Consider the following 17,356-nt stretch of genomic DNA (forward strand, 5'->3'; position numbering starts at 1 on the left):
GGAGCTCGCTCCCTCTCTCCCCCTCCTTCTCCCCCTCTCTCCCCCTCCTTCTCTCTATTTCTCTCTGTGTGTGTGTCTGACTTGCTGTCTCTACCTATTTCTCAAATAAATAAAATTTTTAAAAATTCTTCTCAGAGATAAAAAGGAACAATGTAGCAGCCATTTCTCAACTATATACAAATATATACACATACACACATATACATGTATATATACACACATATACACAGACACACACACATATACACGTGTATATATACACACATATACAGACACACACACATATACATGTGTATATATACACGTATATATATATTTATGTGAAAATTAGAAGCAACTTTAATGTAGTGATTAAACAGATTATAAGTTATGATCCAACCTAAAATTAACGGCAAGGTAAGACAGTAATGAGGCACCATAAAATCTATCATGAACAAGAGTGGTACAAGGGGCTAATGCTCAACACCCACCCAGCAGGACCAAGGAACACCAGGGGTTGGGGGCCAAGGGACTTGGGCAAGCTCCAGGTCCCCACAGCCTTCAGGCTTACTTGGGGCTCCTGGGCCCCTGACGGCATCCAGCGTGCACAGAGCATCTGAACCCCACACCGCTCAGGGCCCATCACTCAACACTTTTTATTGCAGGACCTAGAAGAACCAAGAAGGCAGGTTCCCAAAACAGAAACTCGAAAGCAAAGACTCCCACCAGAACTCACAGAGCAAGCGCAAGGTGCCACCAAGTTCTGGGTCTGCTTGTCAGGGAGCAGCCCCAGGTCAGGACGCGGAGACAGAGACCCAAATCTGGGCTGAGGAAAGGTGGCGTCAGGCCCACTTCCAAAGCACCACCGCGCTCCTGCCCACGGGGAGACGAAGCGGAGACCCCGGCAAGGGCCACCGTCAGGCCCAGCGGGAGGCAGCAGCAGAGCCTCACCCCTGCGGCAGCTCTGGGAGAGAGCAGTCTGTCTGGCAGATTCCCAAAACTGCTCTCACAAGAATCCTCAACCGGCAAGAAACGAACCTGACGTCTAAAGAAAAACAACAGCCATTATTGAACCCACCACTCGCCACGGGGGCTTGCAGGAATCAATTCGCTCTCTGGAGAGTGCTCCTGAACGCTGATCTATGGGAAACGTGTCACACGCAGTTTTTGATAAATCTACATTCACCAGATCTCACTGGCACACACTCAACACCCGGGCGGATGTGGACCCCAGGAGAGCTCGTGTCCTGTGCCGGGAGGGGAGAGTCACTGCCGAGGGCGGAAGGAGGAGGAGCCTGGGCCTCCCCACCTGGGGCAGGATGGGGTCACCTGAACCACTTCTGCTCTTCTCCCTGGGCGAAAATTCCAGCTCAGCCCGCTTCCGACAGCTTCTGCTCTCCTCCTCCCAGACCCCCGCTCACCTGCAGCGTGAGGCTGCCCCACAAACCCGACGGGGCTGACTGGCGGCTCCGACCCAGTGAGCAGGGGTCAGTGCCAGGGGTGCTTCAGTCACGCCTCCCTAACCCTGGCCAGGCAGTCTGCAGGCTTCACAAATGCTACCCACTCAATCCCGAGAACTGTGCTGAGACGAGCAGTCCCAGGGCCACGTCACAGACGCACACGCGAACACAGGCCACAGCAGACAACGTGGAACCACCAAAGCCCATTCTCTCAGGTAAAAACGTGGCTGCATCTTCAATTCTTTAAAAAATAATAAAAGATTTATCTGAAAATCAGAGTTACAAACAGAGACCGAGATATCTTCCACCACTCATTCACTCCCCCAGATGGCCACAACAGCCAGGGCTGGGCCAGGTGGAAGCCAGGAGCTCCATCTGACTCTCCCACGGGGATGGCAGGGGCCCAGGCACTCGAGCCGTCCTCTGCTGCTCCTCCCAGGCACATCAGCAGGGAGCCGGATTGGGAGCACAGCAGCCGGGACACAAACGGTGCCCAGAAGGGACACCAGCTTCACGGACCTGGCCTCACCCACTGCCTCAGCCGCCGAATTCTGAGAAAGCAGTCTCCCGCACTGCCTGACTGTATGCAAGGGGACTTTAAACCAGTGAGAAACCACGGCAAAGGCTGCATCTGTGAATCCAATGCAAGCAGGAAGCAGCGTGGACACTGGGGCTCCTAAACGCCCACAGCTCAGGCCTGGGCTCCAGGCTCTGCTTGGCAGCCAGAGTTCAGCCAGGGGCCGGCACATGCAGTGCCTGCATCCCATGTGGGCACCAGCTCACGCTCCACTTCCAATCCAGCAGGTGGCCTGGGAAAAGCAGCGGAAGATGGTCCAAGTGCTTGCACCCCTGCCACCCATCTGGGAGACCCAGAAGAAGCTCCTGGCTTCGGCCTGGCTGAACACTGGCTCTCCATCTGAGGAGTAAACCAGCAGATGAAAGATTCTCTCCCCGCCACCTCCCTCCCTCTGATTCTTTCAAATAAATAAATAAATCTTTAAAAAAAATTCAGCCAGGTTGGATGCCCTCTCTAAATAGTCTCAGTTTACTCAGCAGTAACAAAATCCACCTGCCAGGTCTTCAGGATTAGACAGAGTGATCCATGTGAGAAACACCCTTGGGACCTGGAAAAACATGCAAAGTGCAGGGAGGGCTCCGGCCCGCCTCCCCCCACCCTGGAGAGCAGCTCCCCTTCCCTCCCCTTCCCTCCCCTTCCCTCCCCGTGCCCGCCTGCTCTCTGCAGCCTTGGATTCTGCCCCTCTGCCGCCCACTGCTCTCCGCTCAGCTCCCTGCCCCGTGCTGCCCCCTCCCTCTGCTAACAGCCAAGCCCCAGCAATTCAGCTCCCTCCCACCAAACTCCCTTTTCACCCAACAAGCCTCTCCGCCGCCAGCAGCCCTGCTCGGTCCCACAACAAGCAACTTGGGAGGCTTTACTGTGTAACCTGCACCTGCCCTGAGCATGACCTGCACAGGCCTCGGGAGTAAGGACTACGAAGTCTTCAAGACGTCACACGTTCCAAGTGCCGGCAAGCACGGGGCAGAACTGGAACTGTCACACACGCTGGCAGGGACATTTACGGGCACAAGTAGTGGAAACCAGCGTGGCAAGGGGTGGGTGTTGTGGTGTAGCACACAGACCCTCCACTCGGGACACCCACATCCCACATCAGAGTGCTTGGTTTTTTGTTTTGTTTTTTTTGTTTTTTTTTAAAGAATTATTTATTTGATAGTCAGAGTTACACATAGAGAGAAGGAGAGGCAGAGAGAGAGAGAGAGAGGTCTTCCATCCACTGGTTCACTCCCCAGACGGCTGCAATGGTGGAGCTGGGCTGATCTGAAGCCAGGAGCCAGGAGCTTCTTCCGGGTCTCCCACACGGATGCAGGGACCCAAGCACTTGGACCATCTTCTATTGCTTTCCCAGGCCATAGCAGAGAGCTGGATCAGAAAAGGAGCAGCCGGGACTTGAACCAGTGCCCATATGGGATGCCAGTGCTGCACGCTGGGGCTTTAACCCACTGCATCACAGCGCCGGCCCCGAGTGCTTGGTTTCAAGTCCCAGCTCCTCCACTTGATTCATGCTTCCTGCTAACCCACATCCCGGGGTCAGCTCCGGGGCGGCACTGGGGTGCAGCAGGGTCGCCCGCCTGGTCAGCCGCTCTGTCGCTGTCCCTGGCCTGCGGTAGTTTTCCACTGTCACCTGCTGCTACGCTAGTTCCGTTTCCCCTGCCAGAACGTTGAGAACCAGCCTTGTGTTAGTCACCGATGTGTCCTCAGCTGCTCCCAGGGCCACCAGCAGGTAGTAGTTAGGTGACCGAGCAAAGAATGGGAGAAGAGAAACCTGAGAAGATCTGTGTGTGACTCCCACTCCCCTCCTGCACTCCGGGGGAGCTGGCTTGTCACCACGGGGAAGACGTGTTGTGTGCACACCGAGGAGGAGGAAGGCCACCACGGCGGGGAACAGTCTGGGTTTAACAGGAAGTTTCAGTCTTTCTACTACATGAAAGATTTCTGCAGGTAGACATAGTGATGTTTGCACACAGTGAGAATGTCCTTAATGCCACTGAACCATGAATTTTTAATGGCTGAAATGATCACCTTTACCACAATAAGAAAAAAAAATCAAGAAGGAAACTGTACGAAGGGCTGAGAAACGCCTACACAGCCATCGTGACCACTGAACGTTGTGTGTGGTCCCCAGTGAGCAGGACTGCGCACAAAGGGCCATGACTGGGACACACAGAGACATCCGACGTGGACTGTACATCAACAGCACTGCAATAAAGGTGAGGTCCGCGTCGCCACACTCTGCAGGGCTCACCTACGACAAAGTCCTTGCTCTCAGGACACACACCAAGTACTTAGCAATGAGGGGACGGCATCTCCACCATCTCCTCAATGGTTCAGGGAAAGAAACAGGCATTTACACGGAAACAGGGAACAAGGGAGCCAGAGGCAAGGGGTGAGCAGCGGTGGCTCTGGGTTAACTGTGCCTGTAGGGAAGCTCGTTTTACTAGTCTAACAATTTTCCTGAAATTATATCAGAATTTTAAAATAAAAAATATTACTAATCAAGAACAGAAGATAAATCTGAAAAAATACTGATTGTTGGGCAAAATTAAAGCTTGTTTTTTCCGACTGCCTCCCCCTCAGCTGCTCCTGCAGGGGAGCTCCTGGCCTAGCAGGTGGTGCCACCAGGGGTCCCCTTCCACATCAGAGGGCCTGCGTTCAAGTCCTGGCTCCACGCCCCAGCCCAGCTTCCTGCCAGTGCACACCTGGGACTTAGCAGGGACGGCTCAGAGCTGGGTTCCTGCCACCGTGTGTTCCCAGCTCCTGGGCATTTAGAAAATGAACCAGAAGCTGGAGCTTGCGCTCTCTATGCATCTGTCTCTCTTCCTCTGTCTGCCTCTCAAATACAGAAAAGGGGAGCAGGCTCATGCTGTGGGCACGGGGGGCTAAGTGCATGCTTCCGGTGCGGGCATCCCAGACCAGAGCACCAGTTTGATCCCAGTCCTGGCTGCCCAGCTTCCCATCTCGCTCCCTGCTAATCCACCTGGGATAGTGGAAGACAGCCCGTGTTGGCCCCTGCCACTCACAAGGGAGACTTACATGGGAGACCCAGATGGAGTTCTTAGCTCCTGGCTTTGGTCTGGCCCAGCCCCAGCCACTGTGGCTATTTGGGGAGTGAACCAACAGATGGAAGATCTCTTTCCCTCTCTCTGTAACTCTGCCTTTCAAATAAATAAACGTTTAAAAACAGAAAATGCTCTGCAGTCACATGGACCAGTACCTGACAAATTTAAGGTGTAAAAACATGTTTAAAACATTAACATATAATGCCAAATATTTACTGGGATGACATTTTGTATATATTTAACTAGACAAAAAGAAAAAGGTGTCAAACTTCACATTTACTGAGCAAACATCGTACATATGATCGTCTGGAATCAAAGGAAGGTGGAGAAGCATGGAAGACACCATTTATATATACACCAGCGCGAGCTTGTTAGAACTTCACCTCCAGAGTTGCACAAGGTGATAATGAGGAGGAGATGTGCCCATCTACTTCAGGACCCTCCCACAGCACCCTGCTCAAAATGAACACAGCAGGCTTTTTAGAGCAGGTGTTAAAGAAACCCCGTTGAATGGTGTCTTGGTGACTACTGAGACCCACAGGAAACACGCTAATGAAAAGTACAGAGAGCAGTCACACTCTCTTCACCAGCCCTGCCCGCTCCTAACCCCACACTCCAGCCAGACGGTACTGACCTACTTTCACCAAACCAGCAGAATCTGGCCGTTTTCCACCCCTGCTGCAGTGGCCTCTCTGGGCCCTCACGGCCACTCATTGGGATGACCGCCACCCCCTCTCCACCTGCCACTCCCATGACCCTCCACGCCACACAGCCAAGATCTTTCAGACTGCAAGTCTGTGCAGGACAGCCCCCAGCTCAAACACTGAAGCAGCTTCCGGTCCATCATCAACCACAGTAAGACGCTGGTCGCTGCCACAGTAATGACGGCAAATACATGAATCTGTTCCGCTAGTGCAGGCCAATGCACGGCAGACATTCAGCTACGCAGCTACGGTGCCCACGTCCCCCGTGGGAATGCCTGGGTTGGATTCCCAGTTCTAGCTCCTGACTTCAGTTTTCTGCTAATGTAGACCCTGGGAGGCAGGGGTGATAACTCAAGCAACTGCTCCCTGTCACTCAAGTGGCAGACCTTGATTGAGTTCTGAGCTCCTGGCTTTGGCACTAGACTTTAGGGGAAGTGAACCAGTAGATGGGAACTGGTGTGTGTGTGTGTGTGTGTGTCTGCCCCACAAATAAATAAAACAATTCAATGCAAACAGTTTACATATTTAATACAAAGCCAAGGTGTTCTGGTAATAGTGCCCTCCTCCTCCAAGAGCACAGGATCAACACATCCATGAGTGCTTTATGCATAGTGCTGACGTGACCATCTGTCTCCCGGACACCAGGGCCTCATGGGTAGTCCTGACGTGACCGTCTGTCTCCCAGAACCAGGGCCTCATGGGTAGCGCTGATGTGACCGTCTGTCTCCCGGACACCAGAGCCTCATGGGTAGTGCTGACGTGACCGTCTGTCTCCAGGACACCAGGGCCTCATGGGTAGTGCTGACATGACCGTGCCAGACAGGTCAATTTTCCTCCACTCCCCTCTGGACATACACAGGACAGCTGGGCCCATAGGAGGCCTTGGGCATTGTCATACGACACATGTCAGACACACAGGCTCTTCACAAACATGTCCAGCCCCGAGTCTGGAGACCCGGGCCCCTCCTCAGGAGAAGGGAATTCGGGAAGAGTGGAACACTTCAGAACGGAGCCCGTCCTCAGTTCCAGCCAATGCCTGACTCTGGCCAACGCCCGACCTCTCCAAGCCCCTCCTCCTGATTTAAGTTTGATTCAGTTTGATGCCCACTTTCTCTCAACCACATCAAACTTCTGAAACTTCTGGTACCAAGAGTCCCTTCCACCCCTACCCATTCCTGAAGACCCCCTGACAAGATACATGGCCAGCACTGTCCACATTAGCGGTCAAAGCAGAAAGAAAAGTTTCAATACATTTATGAAGTCATTCAAAAAGAACTGTCAGCTCATTGTGCATTCAGAAATGACATCTCTCTGAGAGGATAACTGTGTTTTCAACAGTACGCTAGTGTGACAGGTGGCACGTTGCAAATCTCTCTAACAGCTGGCTGACTAGAACAGCTGGGTTCCCACGTCCGCTTCGCAGTCAGGCTACAGAAAGGTGCTGTTCGGCTGACACATTCCAGAAACCGGGCCTCAGGGATACTTCCCTGGAGAGGGCAAGAGTGTCTCCGTGTCTAAATCACTGAGAGCAATCACCTTTCATGTAACACCAACACTCAGTGAGTGGTTGTCCGAGCCTATCTGAACAGAATATAAAACAGCATCCCGCCTACCTGAACACACACCAACGTGTTTCTCAGCCACGGCACATGAAAGTCCCCTGGCCACCCTGAATGGATCGTCTACCAGTGGGTGATTTCATACTATCAGGTACTGGTCCCTTGAAAATATATGTTCACTGAACTATGCAGAAGTTTCAAATACTGGGGCCAGTGCTGTGGCGTAACAGGTCAAGCCTCCACCTGTGGCACCAGCATCTCATACAGGCGCCGGACCAAGTCCCAGCTGCTCCACTTCCAATCCAGCCTGCTGCTGATGTGTCTGGGAAAGCGGTGGAAGATGGCACAAGTGTTTGGGCCCTGCACCCACATGGGAAACCCAGAAAGCTCCTGGATCCTCGCTTCGGACTGGCCCAGTTCCAGCGTTGCAGCCATTTGGGGAGTGAACCAGAAGATGGAAGATCTCTCTCTGTCTGTCCCTCTCAATGTCTACAACTCTGCCTCTCAAACAAAAAAATAAATCTTAAAAAAAAGAAGTTTCGATATGGCCACATTTCATTCTATAATCACAAAGAACACCACGCATATTCATTCACATAACCACGCCCTCTGAGAGGCTTCAGGCGCTGCCTGCTGCTGAGCTCACAAGGGCAGACGCACAGGTTTCCAGAGCTCCAGTCTCCATATCTTACCACTGGCAACAGACACGGCCACTTGTTTTCCTTGGATGGACAGCTCATTTGGCTCCCTGTCAAGAACAAGCCTGCACAGCGCCCTGGCCTGGTCCCCCGAGCAGGCCTCAGGCTAAGTCCAGACACAGCAGCGGTCCAGCCTGCAGCCTGCCAGGCTCCTCCTCCAGGTGGCCACTGGGCCCACCAACAGCCAACAGTCATCACCGAGTATGAAGACGGGCAGGCTCAGACACTGGGGCTCAGTAAAACCAACCATTCACTGCTTTCGCAAGGAATCCTCAAGTGAAAACAGGATTTTCTCCTCAAGCGAGTGCAAGGCAAGGAAGCCGGAAGTGCTAGTGCAGGGTGGACCCACCGTCAGCAGCCACACTGAGTGCCGGCACTTTGAACCGCTGCAGTGCAGGCATCAGCAGAGTGGGGAAAGGCCAACGTTTTCTCCTCCTGTGAAAACAGCTTTGCCCCCACGGAGCCCTCAGAGGGCCCGGGGGAACCCCAGGAGCGTGGGGCACCCAGTGGGCATTCTCAGCTACGCTGCACCTCTGCAAGGCCCTGGCGCCCGATGCCCGGCGCTGTTGGCTTCTGCATCACTGCCACCCCGCCCTCCCAGACTGCCAGAGCTCACTCTGAATTGTTCAACTGAGACACTTTGACACAGTTTACTCTGGTTTAACTACATTGTTTCACTTTCCTTGCCAACCGTGTAACATATTACTTTAGGCCACTTAATTAAAACCTTAGTTTCCTCATCTATAACAAGGAAACAAGGATGCAACTTACCCTGCTACTGAGTCTAAGAGACAGCCTAGGTGAGAGCCTTCTGCAAACTGTTCACCCTCTCATCAGCACACTGACGGAACCCCTACGCTGTGCCAGGCACTGCTCCACCGGCTGGCACGGACCAGGTCCCCTTCTTGACGAAAAAGGCTCGCTTCTGGGGCGCGAGTACGGAGGACACATTCCAGAGCAGAGATCCCAGCTGCCTCCAGGGCGAAGGGCAGGTCTCTGAGGAAGGGACCCAGAGTGCCAGCAACAAGGAGCAGCCAGGCACCCGCAACCGGCAGGCAGAGCACCGGGCTCCTACCAGAAGAGCAAAGGCAGCCGGGCCCAGATCACAAAGGCTCTGCCGTCGGGGGAGGAGCTCTCCTCTGCTCCAGGAGCTCAGGAATGCAAGGGACAGTACCAGGAAGGAAGCGCAGGATCTGACGGACACTTGATAAAGACCCAGTGACCACTAGGGGTGGATCAGTCACAGGGCAAGCAGGAGCACTCGGGACCAGTCAGGACCCGGCTGTCACCAAGTCAGAGAAGTGGCTGCCCGGGCAGGGTTCGCAGCAGTGGAGACAAAACACAGGGCCCAGTGTGAGACCCACCTCCAAGGTCAAGTCAGAGGGTCTCCTGACGACCTGGATGGGGTGACGATGATGAGAGGACAGGACCAAGGATAACCTCTAGATTTAAAGCTTTAGGGACTGGCGCTGTGGCATAGTGGGTGAAGCCACCGCCTGCAGTGCTGGCATCCCAAATGGGCACTGGTTTGAGTTCCGGCTGCTCCCCTCCCGATCCAGCTCTCTGCTATGGCCTGGGAAAGCAGTGGAAGATGTCCAAGTGCTTGGGTCCCTGCACCCGCGTGGGAGACCTGGAAGAAGCTCCTGGCTCCTGGCTTCAGATCAGCACAGCTCCAGCCGCTGCGGCCACCTGGGGAGTGAACCAGCGGATGGAAGACCTCTCCCTCTCTCTGCCTCTCTTTCTAACTCTTTCAAATAAATAAATCTTAAAAAAAAAAAAAAAAAAAAAACCTTGAACACGGCTAGGTGACGCTCAGGCTATGTTGTGACAGAAAACTAAGTCAAAGCAGGCATCCGAGGAGCGTCGCAGGGAGGTCAGACAGCGCCTGAGCATCACCGTCCCATCGACGGCGTCTGAACGCAGGGCCTGGAGGAGGGCGTTAGGAATGGAGGGGGCGCAGAACAGTCCCCTGATGCTCCCACGTTCAGGCGCCAAACCAGAGCGGTCCCTGGAGTAAGCCAGGGCATGAGAGGAGACCTGGAGTGTGAAGAGTGTCACGAGGAAGGAGCGCCCAGCGGGGGCGCGGCCACTGAGGACAGACAGACCCCAGCCCCGGCACAAACCACGGCCCTGCGGAGGGCAGTCTCGGGGCAGGGCAGCGCAGGGCAGGGAGCTGAGCCGGCAGAGGAGGGCACGCAGAGACAGAGAGGGAGCAACAAAGCACACAGGGTTATTACTAACACCTTAGCATCCAGGTCTGCTCAAAGTATCTACTCACTTCCTTAGCAGTGTTTTCAAAACATGGCTACAAAATAGCCCCGCCCGGAGCCTAGAAACAAGTTTCCTGGGTTTATGGTCACATCCCCACATGTGCTGATATAACTGTCTGGCCAGTAGTCCCACACACATGCAGAGTGTTCTATCAGTCGTGCTATAACACGCAGAAACAGCCTCTCTGGGGGCCAGCGCTATGGCTCAGCAGGTCAAAGCTGCAGCCTGCAGAGCCAGCATCCCCTATGGGTGCCTGTTCTGGACCCAGCTGCTCCACTTCGGATCCAGCTCCCTGCTAATGTGCCAGGGAAAGCAGCGGAGGACGGCCCAAGGTGTTGAACCCCTGCACCCACGTGGGAGACCCAGAAGAAGCTCCTGGCTGTTGCAGCCACTTGGGGAATGAACCAGCATATGGAAGATCTCTTATCTCTCTGTCTCTCCTTCTCTCACTCTCTCAAACAAATAAGTACATCTTTTTAAAAAATAGCATATCTGTCAATGATCCTGCACACATGTATGTATAATGTGTTGGTACATGTAGACAGCATGTCTGCTGTAGGTTTTACATGCATGTAGTCAGAGAGCATGTGTCGATGGTCCCACACACATGCAGAGTGCACGCTATCACTGTCACACACGTGTGACACAGTGCATCTGCCGATGGTCTTTCCCTGTCTCCACGCCACGTGCAGGCAAACAACCCCTGACCAGTGAGCCCACCCTCTCACGCGCTCTGTGAGGGGTGCAGAGAACCACAGTAATGACAGATGGGGACACAAGCTTATCTGCTGCTGCTACAGCTCTAGGAAGTCACAGATTTGTCTAGAAATGGAAAAATCACAATTTTCCTGTAAAAGCACTATGAGGGGCCAGGGCCAGTGCTGTGGCACAGCAGGTAAAAGGTAACGCTGGTTCACGCCCCAGCTGCTCCATTTCCAGGCCCTGCTAATGCACGAGGGAAAGCAGTGGAAGATGGCCCGAGTGCTCGGGCCCCTGCACCCACGTGGGAGACCAGGAAGCAGCTCTGGGCTCCTGGATTCAGCCTGGCCCAGCCCTGGCCGCTGCAGCCCTTTGGGGAGTGAATCAATGGATGGAAGATCTCTCTGTCTCTCCCTCTCTCTGTAACCTGGCCTTTCAAATAAATAAATCTTTTTTTAATGTATTAAAAAAGACTACTGGGCCGGCTCCGCGGCTCAACAGGCTAATCCTCCGCCTGCGGCGCTGGCACACCGGGTTCTAGTCCCGCTCGGGGCGCCGGATTCTGTCCCGGTTGCCCCTCTTCCAGGCCAGCTCTCTGCTGTGGCCAGGGAGTGCAGTGGAGGATGGCCCAAGTGCTTGGGCCCTGCACCCCATGGGAGACCAGGAGAAGCACCTGGCTCCTGGCTTCGGATCAGCGCAGTGCGCAGGCCGCAGTGGCCATTGGAGGGTGAACCAACGGCAAAGGAAGACCTTTCTCTCTGTCTCTCTCTCTCACTGTCCACTCTGCCTGTCAAAAAAAAAAAAAAAAAAAAAAAAAGACTACTGTTTATATCACTCTCCTACACAGAATTAACCAACCAATAATAACCATAGTAAAACCAGCAGTAGCCCAGTAATGAAAACGCAGTAACAGTGGCACATGGAAACGAGGCCTGATCAAACAAAGACGGCAGGAACACCGAATGACGGTGGGCGTGACCGTGGCTCTCCAAGGACGCCAAACATTAGAGCAGAAAAGTTTCCTGCACTCAGGGTCAACTTTAGTAAAGTCTCTCTCAGGAATCTGTAACAAGGACGGGCGGTCAGATACCAGTAAGCCATTTTCAGCATATGAACAAAATAAACATATCATGGAACTGTGCATCACCGGAAGCAGCCCGTGGCTGCCAGGAGGGGCTGACGCGGCCCCTAGCACGGCACCAACAGGCCCACCTGTGCCGCTCCACAAAGCAGCTACTCCACCGCCTCCAGGCCTGGAACAGGCTGGCCTGGATGCCCGGGTGCCCAAGATTCCCGGCCTCAGAGCAGCTGCCTACAGTTGCCACGAAAGAGCAACGTCCCACGCGGGGAACCCAGTGGCCAGAACCCACTCCACCCACTCCACGGATGGGCTTGGTTCACCTGCAGTGTTAGATCACACTGTGTGCTTCCTGGGTTTTTGTTGTTGTTGTTTTAAGATTTATTTATTTACTTGAAAGGCAGAGTATAGAGACAGAAAGAGATTCCATCCACTGGTTCACTCCCCAAATGGTCACAACAGTTGGGGCTGGGCCAGGCCAAAGCCAGGAGCCAGGAATTCCATCCAGGTCTCCCACGTGGGTGCAGGGGCCCAAGCACTTGGGCCATCTTTCACAGCTTTCCCATACAACAGCAGGAAGCTGGATCGGAAGTGGAACAGCCGGGACTCGAACTGGCACTTAAATGGGATACCAGTGTCACAGGCCACAGCCTAACCTGCTGCACTACAGTGCCAGCCCCAGCACTGTGCTTTACAACACCTGAATTAGCACCAATAATACAACTGGAAGGCCTCATGTTACAGAGCTTTCTGACTTCAAAGAACCCAGGCCATCCAGCCAAGGCCCAGCGGCCCCTTTTGCTCCAGCACAGACTCTCCAGGGCCCACGGCCCCCACCCTCCAGAAAACCAAATTCTGAGTCAAGTGTCGACTCCATTTCTCCTGGGCCTGCGCCACTTTCCTTCTGGAGTCTGGCCTGGCTCACCCATCTAGGCTGCCCCCACCTGAATTTGCAGCGTGAGCCCTGGTAGAGCCGACTGACAGCCCCAGGGGCCACAGGGCACTAAGACGCCGCCCTGCAAACCGACGGCTCCACTGCTGACTCCACTGAACAACTCGCCAAGGCAAACCTCCTCCCCGGGCTCTCTCCCAAGCAGCAATCTCGGTACTAAGATGAACAATACTTTTGTTTCTTTAATAACCTAATCATTCATAAATTAATGTGTAAGTTAAAAGGTCAAAGTTATCCACTCATCAAACAGTTTGAGTACAGGTTCAGGGTAGCAGAGGGAACATTTCAAAAAAAATTGCCCTCCAAATAGGATAAAAAATGAAGTCAGAGCTGCTTTAACGCAAACGCCTGCTCTCTCCTCCAGCCGCCCAAGATGCCGACGGCCCCATCTCTGCTGTCGCGAGGCAGGAGACCAAGAAGGAGACAAATCCCCGGAGTCTGAGAAAAGGCCTAAGCACCCTGGCGACGGACAGGACGCCCCGCACAAACGGGACCTCACATGCACCGCACCTGGCTGAGGGGCAGAGGGCCATCCTGCACAGACAGCTGCCAGTGCCTCCTGCGTTACCCGGTTCACCCAGGTCCTGGACGGCCACAAGGCTACCAACCGCTGAGGCTGGTCCCCAGGTACAGAACAGAAACAAAACAAGAGAAGCAGCTGCTGGCCTGGGCCGAGAAGGAAGCTGCTGACACAGGGGCGTCCTCACCCAGACCCCTCTGAGCAGGGTCGACACTGCCCACCTTGGTGGAGAGCAGGGAGGTGCAGCTGACCGTGACTGCACACATCGAGGTGGCCCTCTCTTGCCTGTCCTGGGTCGTAAGATGGGGACCCCCACTGCACCACCAAGGGAGAGGCCAGGCCAGGGCATCTGGCCAACAGGAAGACCTACACCACCGTGGCCTTCCCGCAGGTGCTCTGGCCAAGCTACAGGACATCACCAGGACAACTACAACGTCAGGTATGACCCGCCATCACTGGGGAGGCAACGTTCTGCGTCCAAACCTGCGGCTCGGGCTGCCAGGCTGGAGAGGCCAGGCTGACAAAGCGGTCACGGACCTGGGATAAAAGTGCACTGTGGAGTTTCCTGTAAATAACAGACCCTCCGCCAAGCAAAAATGATTTTGTAAAAAGACGTATTTATTTATTTGGAAGAGTTACAGAGAAGGAAAGAGAGGTCTTCCATCCTCTGGCTCACCCCCAAACGGCCACAAGAGCTGGGGCTGGACCAGGCCAAAGCCGGCAGCCCGGAGCTTCCTGTAGTTTCCCACAGGGTGACTGGCACCCAAGCTCTTGCTGCTTTCCCAGGCGCATCAGCAGGATTCTGGAGCGGAAGCGGAGCAGCCAGGACTCAAGGCGGTGCCCACAGAGGATGAGGCGCCGCACCACTGCTCCACGCCACCAGCCCCAAACAGCGCTTCTCGGGGCGGGTGCTCGGCGCAGCGGTGCAGAGGGGGCTGGACACCCACATCCCATAAGGGAGTGCCTACCTCTGCATCCCGGCTCCACTCCAGGTTCCGCACCCTGGGAGACAGCAGGTGACGGCTCAGGTAGCCGGGCCACCGCCGCCCACGTGGCAGACCCGGATGGGGTCCCCCGCTCCCAGCTTTGGCCTGGCCCAGCCCGAGCCACGGCAGGCATTTGGGGAGTGAACCCGTGGGCTGGGGATCTCCTCCTGTCTCCCTGCTTTTCAAACAACCAGAACTAAAGGTGTCGGCACACTGCACTACCTCTCCCAGCGACCAATTTTACTCCTTCAGTTGTTTTTGGATAAAACAAACTTCCCAAACTCTTTAAAAGGAAAAGCCAAACTAGCAACTGAGGCACCGGCGACTGATCGGCTGGAATACCGTGGTGAACTCAGATACATTCAACACCGTTCAGAAGAAAGAAACAATCTAGTCTCTCACACACACACACACACGCGAGCCCGGGCAAACCAAACATCATTAACACCAGCTTCCCTTGTACACCCCTGAACGTGCAGACAGCACAGCGGCCTGCGAGGACCACAGAGGCAGAAGCAACACAGCAGGGCGCCACCCTCTGCCTCCCGCGGCCACAGACGCACAAAACCAGCTCTCCTCCTCCCAGCCGTGGCCCACGCGGCAGCGCCCGGGCACTCCCACCCCCGTCACATGCCGCGTCCACCTTTGGAGGAATCCTGGTGGGGCCTCAGAACAGCCGCCTGGCCCCCAGGCAGAGCAGAGACGGGGTGCAGCTCCCCGCGACTCCGGGAACCTGTGCTCCTGACACCACTCAGAAGCTCCAGTCGCCCTGCTTCCCAGGCACTGCCTCGGCTCCTGCACCCAGCTGGGGCCCGCGCCCGCAGGGCCGGCATCCCACACCCGCCCAGTTCCAGTCCCGCTGCTCCACTTCCGATCCGGCTCTCTGCTGTGGCCTGGGAAAGCAGTGGAGGATGGCCAAGTCCTTGGGCCCCTGCACCCACGTGGGAGACCTGGAAGAAGCTCCTGGCTCCTGGCTTCAGCCTGGCCCACTCCGGGCTGTTTCCGCCATTTGGAGAGAGAACCAATGGACGGAAGATATTCTCTCTCTCTCGCTCTCTCGCTCTCTCGCTCTCTCGCCCTCCCTCCCTCTCTCTCTCTCTCTCTCTCGCCCTCCCTCCCTCCCTCTCTCTCTCTCTCGCCCTCCCTCCCTCCCTCTCTCTCTCTCTCTCTCGCCCTCCCTCCCTCCCTCTCTCTCTCTCTCTGCCTTTCAAATAAATAAAATAAACCCTAAAGAAAATAGAAACTCGCAGCCACAGAAGGAGACCGACACGTGGTCAGCGCGCTGCCCTGCCCTCAGCGGGAACAGCGCGGACACTGGAACGCAGTCTTTTCAAAGTGGCCTAACTTAGTTCGCCGGAACCCAAGTCCAGCGAGGAGAAGCAGCGCCAGGCAGCACAGCCCTCTCCCAGCCCGCGGGCGGAAGCGTCCGGCAACACGCGCCGCCCGCCCCCCACTCACCCGATCCTTCATCCTCCAGCTCTGCGCCAGGGACTTGGAGCCCTCGATCTTCTCGCAGTGCCTCTTCTTCATGAAGGCCAGCGGCAGGTTCCAGTCGGTCAGGTCGGCCTCGTCCTCCTCCCCGAGCCCCAGCAGGGGCGACTGCAGCATCTCGGCCTCCATCGCCGGGGCCGGGGGCGGGGGGGTCCTGGGCAGCAGGCGCTCGAGAACCTCCAGCCTTGACCCCTCGTGCGGACCGGGGCTGGCCAAGGACGACCGGGCGAAGACTCGGGGGGCAGAGCGCGCCCAGACCCCCAGGCGGCCGCGCAAGTCCGGGCTCCGCGGGCCCAGTCGGGGTCGGGGAGCGAAGCCGGCGCGGACGCGCAGCCCCGGGCCCGAGCCCCCGGCCGCGTCCCCCGAGGCGCTGCGAGCCGAGGTGTCAGCAGGCGCGAGAAACTCGGGGCCTCACGGCGGCCCTGCCCGCGGCCGCCGACGCCCGGGGCCGCTCCGAGCGCACGCAGGCCGCCCGCTCCTGCGGCCGCTTCGCCCGCGGGGCCGCCTGGCCGGAGGGCAGCGGGCTCCGCGCTGCTCGGTCTCCTCCAGCCGCTCTCAGCCCTGCGGGTCCCGCACTCGCCTGAGCGGCTGCAACCAGAGCCAGGACCGGGCCATCGTGCTCGTCCGCAGCCGGCTCCTCAGCCCCGGGCCCGCGCGGCCTGGCTGGCCCTGGCCTTCGGCCCCGTGGGTCTGTCCTGCCTGAGGACAAGTCCCGAGGGCCGGGCGGCACGGGCCCGCGGAAACAACGCGGAACGCGCGCTTACTGGCTTGGGGGAGTTTTGCCCTCTGGTTTGGCGCTACAGTGAAACTCCTCTCATCAGCACATCAAGGAGGACGCCATATTGCGGAGGCCCAGAATGCATCGCGACCTACGGCGGGGCCCGGAGGCCAAACCTCCTCGGGGCGTTCGCGCGCCGAGGGACGCGGCGTTGGAAGCCCCGCCCCGGCGCCGCGGCGACCGCCATTCCGCCGTGCGTGCGGTGTAACAGTGTCTCAAAAAGCTGCTTGTTCCCACCACCGGAGCCATTCGCTTCCGAAGCAAGGTCTCCGCCGCCTTGTTTTTCCCAGACTTCGCGAAGGCGGCAGAAGCTTTAGGATCGGTGATATTATGGAGATCCTGGTGTGGGTAGCGTTTTTTGTGTGTTTTTTTTTTTTTTTTAAATCGGTTCCTGGTGTCCACGATGTCGATCAGATTTTCCCTTTAGTTTTCTTCATAATGAAAACACCTGGAACAGTAATCTCCTCCGTTCTCCTGGCTTCTCTTTTCCTGAGCAGGTTTTCCTATGTTGTTGCAGATGACACGCAAACCATGGAAGACCCACACCT

At 56.0% G+C, this 17,356-nt stretch overlaps 1 protein-coding gene across 1 annotated transcript in view; it reads right to left on the bottom strand.

The window, feature by feature from the left end:
• Positions 1-16,860, bottom strand: part of RPTOR (regulatory associated protein of MTOR complex 1) — a 342,816-nt gene extending 325,956 nt beyond the window's left edge. Inside the window, exon 1 of the mRNA XM_070060172.1 lies at positions 15,998-16,860. Coding sequence (XP_069916273.1) covers positions 15,998-16,159 — 162 coding nt within the window. The 5' untranslated portion in view covers positions 16,160-16,860. The remainder of the gene's footprint in view (positions 1-15,997) is intronic.
• Positions 16,861-17,356: the final 496 nt, after the last annotated feature.

The sequence above is a fragment of the Oryctolagus cuniculus genome, chromosome 17 (genome assembly GCF_964237555.1).
Source record: "Oryctolagus cuniculus chromosome 17, mOryCun1.1, whole genome shotgun sequence".
Classification (NCBI taxonomy): domain Eukaryota; kingdom Metazoa; phylum Chordata; class Mammalia; order Lagomorpha; family Leporidae; genus Oryctolagus; species Oryctolagus cuniculus.